The 12,494-nt window shown below is 41.5% G+C and overlaps 1 protein-coding gene across 3 annotated transcripts in view; it reads left to right on the plus strand.

Moving 5' to 3' along the window:
* The window catches only part of AMBRA1 (autophagy and beclin 1 regulator 1), a 129,074-nt gene that overhangs the window by 33,039 nt on the left and 83,541 nt on the right, over positions 1–12,494 (plus strand). For all 3 annotated transcript variants that reach the window (XM_027459350.3, XM_027459352.3, XM_038180476.2), the window contains exon 9: positions 5,195–5,377. In XM_027459350.3, the coding sequence (XP_027315151.1) occupies positions 5,195–5,377 (183 nt within the window). The remainder of the gene's footprint in view (positions 1–5,194; positions 5,378–12,494) is intronic.

The following is a 12,494-nucleotide window of genomic DNA, read 5'->3' on the forward strand; positions in this document are numbered from 1 at the left end:
TTCTCGAGATTGTAAGAAGTGGTTTTGGCTCTCTGGGAACTGCATTTTGAAAAGGAAAAAAATAGGAGCCTGCCTGGATTACTGAATCTTTTTTCCCCTCTGTCAGACCTCTCGCATAGTGAAGCTCAATAAAGTGTATGAGAAAAGATCCCTGTCTGAGACATTTCCTAGTATAAGGAGGAGCATTGTCAAAAGTATTTTTCTACCTGAAGCCGTTTTTGAACTGATATGGCACTCTTCACATTCAAGTTCAATCTTTTTTTTTTTTTTAAATCTTATAGAAGGTATAGTAACTTGAGTTTCAAAGGAGCTTTGGAAGAGCAGTCCAGTGTTGAAACTTCATCTAAGAGGCTTAATTTGTTCCACTCAGTGTCACTTTGTCTTTTTCAGAGGATGAGGTACATAATGTTAATTGGCATGAACTAGAAATTTGAGTGGGGTAAGATCAGAGTCTTCCTCCACAAATCTTGTTGGTGTGCGAGACTAGTAGGGTCTTATTAATTGTCCCTTGACCTTATTAGAAATTGGCAGGGGATGGGTATATATAATTAAATGGGATGTATCTCCATTTGAGTTTTCTGTAGCATCACGAGTTTGTAACAGGGAAGTTCAAACTTCCAGATATTCTTCAGTAACAAAGTGGAAAAAGTGAAACAAAGGTGAAATGAACTCTCTCTCTATCTCCTTAGGACCAAATATCCTTAAGACCAAGCTGTCTCAGTGGATTTTTTTAAATTCCCATCCATGCTCTGAATATTTTTTTTCAGTCTGTGTGGTAGATGTCTCTGCATCTCCAGTGTGTAATGGTTCTATGTTTGAATAGCCTAGGTCAGGAGTGAGGCACAGAGAAAGTTTTTGAAGTTCCCTTGGGTGTTGAATGAATATTCTGCTGTAGACTGCTGCAGACTTTCTCAGTGGCCTTGCTGAACTTCTCTAAGGATGGCTTGGCTGTTAGGTCATTCTCCACAGCTTCAGGATATACTAAGCTCAGAAAACAAGCTGCAGATGAATCAAATAGAGCTGGTATCAACAGAACATCTATATATATAGATAGATTATTTTTTTAAATAGAGATACTCAGAAATATGCTCTCAGACTATATATGTAAAGCAGCACAGGAACGGTTGTTAGATACATCTCTAGAAAAATCTAAGCTGTTAAAATAGTTCCTGGGAAAGAGATGCTTGGCTTGGGGGGCCTGACTGTTGCCTGAGTCGAAGGCTAAAGAGGAATGGAAGCAACCAAAGGTTGGAGTTTGTTATCAGCAGTGCCTTCAACTCAAGGGCTAGTGGTGTGTATGCTGCTTGAGTGCTCACCGAGGAAATCAGTGTCACCAGTCAGGTAACTACTTTAAAACACGTCTGCTGGCCGAGAGACACTTAGAGGTGTGGGCTCTAACAACGGCAGTGAATATTCTGGACATCAGCATGAGGGCAGGGAAGCTGAGCGGTGTTGGTACTTGTGAAGTATCTGGGAGCTCAGGGCAGGGCAGCGTGCTGCCCATGGGTGCAGATAGGCCAGTTCTTGCTCTGGCTGGCCGGGTAACTGGGCGTAGACATCCTCGCTGAAGTTCTTGTGAATTTTAGTTTTCTTTCCTTTGAAAATACTAAAATGGGGAGGGTGAAGAGAAGCAGCCCTTGTTTAAAATTTTTCATACTATCTGTAAATATGTCCAGCCTGTTTGGATTTCTGACTGTATTTGAGGATGCTGCTGTGTAGTAGCTCTTGCTCTAAATGGCATCATGAGTATTGAAGAACGGTATTTGAACTTTACTAATTTAGCAAAATATTTCCTTCAGTTAATTCTCTCTTCCTTCAAGTTCCTCTTCTCGCTGGCCAGCCAGCAGCACTAGGTGCCTGGTTAGAGCCCTGTTTCTCACCGACATACTTGTTGGGTGAGACAGAAGCTGTTTGGTTCTGGTTTTTTTGCACGGCAGCCTTTCTCCCACTCAGCGCCTTGTTCTGTGGCTGTCATGTGTGGCAGCCTCGTCTCCTACTCTGAACCATCTGCTTCTGTAAACAGGGTCTAGTCACCTCAGAGACTAGGTTAATTCAGCTCCTGCGGTGCTGTCAAATGCAGCCTACTGTCCTGGGCACTCAAACTTGGCTTAAGAATTGCTGGATAAACTTTGTGTGTGTTTTGCCGCAGCTTTAGCAGAAGCGCAGGTGAGAAATAAATGAATCAAGTGGTCTGCTGTGACTGGCTTGTGCTTAGCCTGCTGGTAAATGAGCGTCAGTCAGGGGCTGCTGTACACTTGTGTTCAGTAGCTGAATGAACTGAAGAGGTATGTTTAATGTTAAACAGCATTTCTTATGCTGCTTTGCAGCTTTCTCCTCCCTCCAGGACAGCGAAATCTCTTATGTTGGTTCTCAACTCTGATTCTGATTTGTGTTATAACCAGATTCCAAAGAGAGACATCCTGACAAATACTTTCTTTGGGCTGTGCATACCCAAGCACTCATCTGCAAAGATGAGTTCCTTAGTCCCTTGCTTTGAATATGTTTCTCCCTTGCCCTTTGTATGTTAGCACTTGCACCTTTCTGTGTGTCAGGCTTAAGCTTCTTGTCTTACCTTTGGAAATCCTCTTCACTGTCTATCCGTTGTACTTACCATGTGCTGTTGGGAAGCTGAGTCTGGCTTCTGGTCATGCATTATTGCCAGTCTTTGTGGCTTATTCTTTCTTGTTCTTCCCACAAGAATCGCACTGTTTTCTCTTGTGGTGTCCTGCATGACTTCAGAATACTAAATATCTGCAAAACTTCTTCACATCCTTCTGTAAAAAATCTCCCTTGGTGTGCTGTTAACAAAGAAAGAAGTTCCAGTGATTGCACTGCTGGACTGCTGAGAGCACTGCTCATGTCTTCCTGTATTGCCTTGCTTCTCTACCTGTTCGTATTATGCTGTAGACTTGCTTTTTTTGGCATTCACAGAGACTTTGGATTATGCAAAAGGGCAAAGAAGAGAACAGCTTCTCTTTTATATGTGGTGGTCAAGACCAGGTTGGACAAAGCTCGGGGCAGCCTGGTGTAGTGGGTGGCATCCCCCATGGGACTGGAACCAGATGATGTTTAAGGGCCCTTCCAGCCCAGGCCATTCTATGGTTGCAGTAAAGCCTTGCTGGTTTGTGCTTGGCGTATTAAGTCTTCAGGGGAATACAGAGAAATGCAATGTTTGTGTAGCAAAGTCTTCTACGTTATACAAGCATGAGCAGCTTTAACTCATCTAACAGCGTGGTAAAGGTACAGGAGGCATCCAAAACAAAGTGCACGTGCATGGTTCCCTTTACCACTTCCGGTGCGTGGTGAGTACGTTTAGAGACCCCATAGCCTGCATTCTGTCTGTAAACTTCCCATGCTAAAGAAATAAGAGACTGGTAGGGTGCAGGGAGCTTACCCTGCAGAAGAGGCATCTCTTAGTCTCTGCACGCTTCTTGTCACCTTCTCTTTTGCTCATGTGCCATGAATGTATGGAGGTATGGGAGATAGATTGTATTAATGTTGTTTTGGCTGCAGACAACTATCGAGGACAATCAATCTCTTGAAGAATTAGTATGTCTTTCTCATGCTGCTCTGGGGAGCAGTCTCTCAAAATAGTATTAAATAGTTTTCCATTGAAATATGACTTTGGGGATAGTAGCAGAGCACTTTATCAGACCTGGTATGAGTGTTTGCTGCTCATGCTGATGGATGTGAATCTATTCATGTATTACTCCTGGTACATCACCAGAGAGCCAGCACAGCTCTGGAAGGAACAAGTCTTCCATGTTATATAGCAGTCATATTATCAAAAGATAATTATGGAGCTGCATTTTGTTACTGGTTGTAGCATAACACACACTTTGTAGTGGTAGTCACTGTAAAGGTGAATTTATCCTTTCTCTTGGTTCTCATGGCTGACAGCAAGGTCCGTTTTAAAGAGTTTAACTCGATGGTCTGTTCTGAAGATGAATAGCATTTCTAGAAGGCAGACATTTCACCTCTTGTGTGATTGTAAATATATATATTTATTTATCTCTATATTAATCCCTGGAATTTGCTGTTCACTTGTTGGATGTTGTTTTTTTTTTTTGCTTTTTGTTTGTTTAAAGCTGCTCAAATTTTCATCTGTAGATTAATAAAAAAAATAGGGCTATGCTGTCCATTATCAGTCTCTTGCCCATGGTGCCTTTATAGAAAATGAGATCGGTACTTGCCAGGGTTATGAAAATATAGTCTGGTAACTTGCACCGATTAAAAAAGAACAAAATCAAACGCATGGAATGTGGGAGCTAGGCATTAATCCACCCATTCCTTTAATATCTAAGCTGTTGGGTTTGTTTGTTTTTGTCTCCCCCTCCCCAGTTAGGTCTCAAGTCTAGCTCAAATAAGGCTGAAGAAATGGTTATTTAAGTATCTGAGGTCTCTGGACTTGAATACTGAGCTCCTGTCTCGCAGACTGTGCTAGAAGTTGTGGATGTGCGTAGGATGGGGAAAAAACACTTCTTTACCCATTTAGCACCAAGGAGCTGGGTAACGCTCAGGCATGACAGCTGATGCAAACAAAGGCCAAGTTCTGCTTGTGGAAGGATTAAGAGTTAATTGCAGAGGAAAGTGGGACTCAGGCTTTTAATCACAGTGCTGCTCTTACAACATGTAGTGGATCTAATGAAATTGTCATTATACGAAAGCCCTAACATTTGGATTAAAAAAAAAAATTAAAGCTATTTCACCCTTTTTCCAAGTTGATACTTTGTGGTGCTCCCATTAAGTACCCTCAAAACACCACCACCTTTATTCAGTATTTATTTGAACACTGCTGCTGTTTGGCATTGATAGCAGAGTTTAGATTGGGAGTGGGCTTGATTCTTACTGGGGATGCTTGCTGGGATTAGGTTTGTGAGCTGGTAATAAACGAAGAATGGACTCCGGAGACTCCTGAGAAGAAAACTCTGAGCTGTGGGTAAGGTTTTTGTTTACAGGTACTCTATAGTACTTCTGTTTGCACAACAAGGAAGTCACGTGGGTGTGAGGAGCATAAAGGGAAAATTGGTTCTACTTGTTTTCTTTATTCACATTGTCTTACTCATGCATAAAACACAAACAACCTATTTCGTGATATGCTGCTACTATCCTGGAACCTGAAGCTCCAGAGGAAGAACAAGGCTGGCTGTCATTCTATGCTTTTGTAACAAATGCCTGTCTCTCTCTTGCTCAGGTTGTCTCCTGCTGCATATTATGCTCAGAGGATGATTCAGTATCTTTCCCGGAGGGACAGTATTCGACAGCGCTCCATGCGATACCAACAAAACCGTCTCCGCTCTTCCTCCTCCTCTTCTTCCACTTCAGAGAACTCAAGCCCATCTGTAGAGGGAAATGACCTGGAATTTGAAGATTTTGAGTAAGTGTGCGTGCTGCCTTGCCCTCTTGCTACTGCATGTTGTCAACACAAGACTGCTTTGTGGCTTCCTGCTGCTTAACATGCAAAGACATCTCAGGCTTCCTGTAGGAACAAGATAAGTTTAAGTCATTCCATTAGTCATTCAATGAAAACTGATTGCTACACATGGATCTTGTCATTTCTGTTATGAAAAGTGAAAGAGGCTTTAGGCAACCTTTGGCACATCAGACTATCTCAACCAGATTTAAAGGACTGGTTAAACAAAGGAAAGGAGAATCTTGTCCTCCCGTGGAACTGATGAGGAGCCAAGAGTTTATTACAGCTTTCAAGTCTTGAGACAGAACAGGAGCCCCAAAGAGGCTTTGCTGGACTTAGTTATTTGATCTAAGGCTAGGAGAGACAGCCAGCATGTTCTGTTACTTTTACTCGCTGTATCTGCACAACTTTGTCAGATGAACTGAATTTTCTGGGATTGCTTTTTTGGAAGACTGTGATTGTGAATCTGTGTTAAGGCTTAATTTCCTGTAAGGAGAGCAAATGGCCTCTAGTGTCAAAGTGAGGAATGGCCCTGCATCCTAACCTTAAAACAGTGCTCCTGTAAGCCACTGTATTTCTTTCTGAGCAGTTCTGACAAACTTTGAAATCTGTTCTCTGACATCTGCTTTTGGACTTTGAGGTACCCAGTGTGATCTCAGTGAGCAAACTTATAGCAAATCCTTTCCAATAAATGGTATTAGAGTAAGGGACAGTTTGGATAACATGGAGACCAAAAGCTCAGGCATTTAGATTAAAATCAATTTTAGGAGGAAAGAGAATATGACCCCTCAAATCTGTCTTCAATCGTTGCCTTTAAATATGAGATTTTTCCCTTGGTACTTGAAGTATTTCACTGATTTTTTTTGGCCCTTTGTGTATATAGAGCTTAAAACACGGGATGATTCTGAGCAAGGTTATACAAGTAATCTATGGAGAGTGTGTGGTGGGAAGCCGTGTTTGACTGAGAGGAGCTGTGAGCCCCTCAAAAGTCTGGACTCTTATGTTGTTGCTGCCAGCAGAGGATGCTGTCAACTCTGCTACTGCTATGACTTTGATGTTTGCTTGCTGCAGTGGCACATACATGATTGAGATGGCATGATGCTAAACCTCCATGCTTTGTGTCAGGGTGAAGTCCCTTTATGAAGGACACTGGTAAAACTGGCTATCCCCCCAAAAAGTATGATGTTAATCCCTTTACGTGGTGGTAGAATACATTTTTTCTGGAGTATTGTTCTGTCAAGCTGTCATTTCATGCTTTGGCAATTAAATATTCAAAAGTACAGAGTAGAATGAATGACTTCCCCTGTCACTGTGGCCTTGTTTGTGTAAGATGTAAATGAAGGAAGATAGTGCAGCGTAGTCACCGACTAGTAGGTTTTCCCAAGCAGCTTCAGGCCTGGAAAAGCAGAGATGTGGTGGTTGCTGGGCCAATTTTGTAAGGCGGGTACTTCATGAGCACAGATCTATTTCTTTTATCCCATTCCGTTTGTCTGGGGCTGTTTGTTCTGTTGCGAAAATAAAAGCTGGTAGGTTTTCCATTCACAGAGTAAGGCAAATACCTGCAGAGAAGTGTGCTCCCCTGCAGATAATATTCGCACAGTGAGAGCACCCAGTCAGGGAAGCAATTCAATCAGACATGCTAAGGTTGTCTTTCATTTCATACTGAGCAAAGAGGAATGTTTATTCTGTACTGTGCACTTGCTGAATTTGTTGGCTGAATATTTCATACTGAATTCTGGTCTGTGCATTCAAGACGTTCTGTCTTTTTCCTTCCCTGCTTCATTATTTCCCCTGGCTGCTTAGAGAGAGCTGCTGTGCAGGGTCCTTTGAGCTGGAACTTGTCTCGTGATTCATTTGATTTCTTCTGTTGACACTTCAAAATGGAATCTCTTAAAAGGAATAGAAAGAACTCTATATGACTCCTGCATCGCTTCATTCTTGCATTCTCACCCAAGCAGGGTCATGTATCTCTTTCTTGCCCTTGTCTAGATGCTCTGTTTTGCCTGTTTCTCCAGATCTCGTGCATGGCAGCGTGTTGCTGCTGTGTCTAGCTGTATGCAGCTCATGCTTTTCTCCTGAAATCTAATGAACTTCTATTAATGTAAAATCAATAGCAATTTGCCTTTGATGCTTTATCTTTCTAAACTGGTTAATGTCGTTGGTAAATATTCTCTCTTCTTTCTCCTGATTTCTAGGAAATTGAAAGGTGGATGTAGCATTAGACGGCAGGTAGTTCTACCATATGTAAAGCTGTGGGTGAGGAGCAAGGCCTGTGCTTGGTCAGGGTGCCCACCAGACAAGGCACCCTTAGCTCTCATCTTCCGTGGGGTTTTGAGGTTTCTTCTCCTCTAAGAGGAGCTGTATCTTTTCAGCTTTGCTTACGTGATAACCTAGGGATGTGAGCAACATGTTCTGCGTGCTATTTGTGTGCATATTGCCTACAAACTGAAGCTGAAGCCTCTATTCCTGTGTGCCAGTCTCTTGATGCCATTTTCTCCAGAATGTGTGCAGTTTCTCCAGGATCTCATTTGAATTCATTCATAAATACGTTTAGTTTGTGGTAGACAAACACCACCGCTATTGCTAAAAACGTGGAGTAGAGTGTTTTTTATAGGTATTAGTAATATCCTTTCATTACACCAGCTGCTATGGGTGGGGAGGGGAGGGAGACACAAGCTATACCTGTATTATTTGGTCTAATAAGATATTATCTCTCTGCATGCGCTGCCTGTGTTTAACCTGTCACTGTTGTCATCTCAGTGCTTATTGAATACAACTGACAACTGTAAACTTAGTCATGTCTGCATGAAAGTATTTTATACAGGCTGTAATATATATCCAGATTGTAATATTAGGTTATTAACAGATAAATTGATATGAGTGGGTTTTTAGGTTAGCTTTAACAGAATTGTGAGCTGAAATGAAAAGGCTTCTTGTATGCTGGGATGAGAGTCTGAGTGGAGAATGACGTCACTTTATTCTTCCAGAATAACTGGTAAAAATAGGTTCTTTGTAGACAAGCCACAGATGTTGAACTTTATAATTTCAAGGTCTTTTCAAGCGTCTTATGTCTGGAGCACATAGTAAGTTTAGATTTATAGAGCTTAGCTGTCTTTTTACTCCTTCAATAGGTTTGACTGGGTTGCTTCCAGAGTGACCTGTAGTTTGGAATAGTGACGGTGTTGGAGACTGCGTGGTGCTTCTAGGACTTTTCTCATGTGTATTTCTAAATATGGGAAAGAATACAGGTTCTTCAGTCTGTCAGACTGAAAACCAGCAGTTATCTAGAATGGCACACCACCTTGCTGTCTGAAAGCCTTGCTCAAATCCTTCATTTCAGTTCCATAAAGAATTTCAAGCCAAGGCTAAAGCTGTGGCTTTGGCCAACTCCTTTATCTGCTTTTGAGAGTAGGCAGCCTGTTAGAATATAGTTATGAAGGAGCTTGGAGACTGCACTTTAACATCTGCAGCTTTTCCCCTTTCTGTCTTTTCTCTTTCCTCTCAGGACAATCTGTGTTGGGGTAGCTCCATTCAGTTCTGTCATTGTCACAGAGTAGGAAAGTCTTTACTGTCTTGTCTCTATAAAGCAAAAAGGGCTTCACCTCACATGCCTCAGAGCATCTTTTGGTGCTTTAACTTTTTGATTTCCTTTGAGACATTCCTGAGCACCCAGACAAAGAACACGAGCATGGTAGATACTTTTGCTGAGACCACGGTAGATGCTCTCTGCTAAGCAAGAGACTATTTCCACAAAAACAGATGATGAAAGCTGTGGAAGGCTTACAAGGTTCAGGGTGAGATTGTTTAGCTTTCCTTGTTAACTTTAAATCCTTACAGTTAAGGCATTTTCTGGACTTACACTTGCAGTTTCTCAGATGGGCATCTTAAAGGGGTCTCTTCTTCATTAGTGAGAGTATCCACAGTGTCTGTCTTCTGCCATTCCTGGTTTCCTTACTGATGCTGTCTCAGCAAGTTTCCTCCAATAGTCTCTTGCCTTAAAAGGTTCTACAGTTGAAACCTGCCAGCTGACTGACACTTCATTGGAGCCGAATGTTTCACTTTTGGTTTCCTGAACGTGACCAGTTTATTTTGGAGAGTAGCATGGTTGATGTTCTTTCCCTCTTCTGCAGGTCAAGTGTTTGTGTTAGGAATCTGCTCTGTGCCATAGTCAGTTATCTGCCTCAAGCTAGCATTTTGGTTTAACTTATTTTATATGTTAAGTAGAAAAGTTCATGGCTAGTTTGCTTAATAGCCCAGGTGGAAAGAGATTTTGTGAAGTTTGAGTGAATGAGGGGAGAAGGGTTTGAGAAATACTTACTGAAATATTTTTTCCCTACACTTGTGAAGGAATTTCATGCTCATTTATAAATCCAGTTTCTGCCTTTTCAGTCTAGATCATTTGCTGGAGATGTGGAACAATTAAAGCAGTTTGTAGAAATGCAATCACTTCACAATGCACCTGCTGTTTTCACTTAGCACATCAACTACTAAGAGCACACAGCAGAACTGAGTTTTTGTATTCAGTCTTTCTCTTTACTGTCCTCCTTTACGGCTGTCCACTGTGCATTAATGTATTTCAGAGAGCTTTTTCCTTCCTATGACAACCTTCAACTTGACAATGACAACTTCTGCAAAAGACACTCTGTAAAGTAGCAATCTTTTTTTTTTTTTTTTTTTTTTTGGCAGTAGAGAGGAGTGTTTAGAATGGCTAAAGTTTTTGTGAGACCTGAAATAAGTATGGAGATTTTGATCTGCAGCTCCAGAACAACAGCTAAAAGCAGTTCTGTCCTTATGGAAAGAAAAGTTCAGGGAATCCAAGGGGTAAAGAAAAAAGGTTACTCTGTAGTGTGACTCCATAGCTTAACCTGACATCCCACGCATCCAGAGGTGTCAAGTGCTCGGTTCTGATATGTTGCAGTGAAGGTTGGTAAGAGAGATGACTTAATCGGTGATCACCTTTTGGTGTAGTGGTAGAAAAGTAGTGTATCGAATCTGTGAGGTTTGTAAAAAGCAATTTGATTTTGTTTCCTTCTTACTGATGCTATCCAAGGTGTGTGTTTGAGGTTAACAAAAAAATCAAACATGGCAGGAGGTGGGAAAATAAATATGGGCTCTAAGTGTCACTTAAATGTTGATGGAAAGAGATTTTTAGAATCTTCGTACCTGTGGGAAACACAGTGATTTCTTTCTGGAAGTCTTGGATGGAAAGTTTGTCATCTGTCTGTCTTACCTGAGCTCCTACAAATAATAATCTTGTTGGTGTTTTGTTACTTGAATTCAGATAAAGATATAAAAAGTGTTGTTATTAGTTGCATGTAGCTGCCTTTGTTGTTATTTTCTTCCCAGAGCCCTTTTATCTGTGCTTTTGATGCTGTCTCCTCTGCTTCTGTTTCTCAGCTCACATGGCTCAGCCTCATTGATTTTGATGAAGATGGACTTTCTAAAAGGACCTTCTTAAGAGTGGCTGAAAGCCAGACTGAATTTTGTGGAACTCGGTGGTCGCTTTGTTCTTTTTCACTCTGGCATAGGTGTCTGGAGCAGTTAGCACTGGGACATTGTTTCTAGATACATAGCAATTTATGTTAATTATATTCATCATCTTAAAACACAGTTGCAGGCTAAGAATGCTAACAAGTCCAGGATGAATGGGAATGATACTGAACCTACTCTTTGAACTTCACTTTTCAAGGATTAGTGAGTGTCTTAGTTTGGCATATGATATACTTGTAGTAGCCTGCAGCTTCATTTTCCTTGTTCTTTTTATCTTTATCTTTTGTGACAGTCTTTTATATTCTCCTTATCTTGGTCTTAATGCCTAATAATACTGCCTGATGCAGTGACAGGGAATGACTACATGTATTTCCTTGGAGTAGCACTGCAGGATATTGGTAACCTCTCCAGCATAATGCTGTGTGGCCTTTAGGTCAGATTCCAGTGAGGCAAATGTGGTGGTGAAGGAATAGCAGGGTGGTGAAGGAATGACTGCCTTTTGGGAGATGATAGTTGCCAGAAAAGCTCACATATTCCACACTGTATGTTGTCTGGGCTTGTAGAAACAGTCTTGATGTCAAGATGGTACCCTTCATTCCAGTTGGTTTGTTTTTTTCCACTTAAGCTACTTGTAACCTGTGTTCATTGTTTTCCTTTTGCTTTTATTTTGTCTCTGTGAAACTCTTAAGTCAAACAAGGTCACCTCGTAAGTGATGTCTGGTGTTGATGAGAGTGATTAGGAAGCAAGCTGTTTTTAGTTTGTTGCAGGCTATGCAGAGCAGGCAGTGGTTAGCATTCTGCAAGCCTGTAGACCTGACAGATTAGGGTTGATTGTGCAGTTATGTCTTCATTTCTGTTTCTCCTGGAAGAGCAGCGTTGTGATGGTGCAATGTGGTTGTTTTTTTTTGTTTGTTTGTTTTGTTAGTGCTTGCTTCTGACCCTTTATTCCAGTATGGCAGTCCGATGGGGCAGCTGATGCATGTTTGCTCTGCAAACTGTATTCAATTAGCACCAGTTGTGAAGTTTACAAGTGATTAGAATTAGCAATAGCGATGCTTTCCCTTCTCACATTCATGTTTGAATGCTTGAAAATGCCCAGAAAATGGGTCTCAAAGGAAAGGTGGTTGTAATGTTGGATGCTCTATTATTTTTTCGTAAAACATTGAGCGCTAGTTCATATAAACATATGATAGTTCCGGGCTAGGGAGCAGGGATTCTCTACCTTTGGCCTTGGTTTGTTTTCCAAGGATTCAGTGTAGCTGTGGAGCATATCAGCCTTGTTCTAAAAGGTGCCATCTATTTGCAAACCCACCACACGGTGAGATGATTAGAACAGAGACAACTGCACCTAGATCAGAGCAAGTGCTTCATTGTGATTCAAAATTAGGCTTTCTCTGAAGCAATTAATCCTCAGCATTTAACAGGCAAGCGCTGCTGTTTCTCTTGACCAGGTGATAAATCCTCTCTTATGTGATGCTTGTCTGAAGCACTTGATCTTCTGAAGTGCCATTTTTAATCTTGTAAATATGTTTCCCCCCTGAACGGCCCTCTAAGAGGTAATCAAGGCTGGAGGTTTTGTTTCCCTCTGGTC

Source organism: Anas platyrhynchos, chromosome 5, assembly GCF_047663525.1.
Source record: "Anas platyrhynchos isolate ZD024472 breed Pekin duck chromosome 5, IASCAAS_PekinDuck_T2T, whole genome shotgun sequence".
Taxonomy (NCBI): Eukaryota; Metazoa; Chordata; class Aves; order Anseriformes; family Anatidae; genus Anas; species Anas platyrhynchos.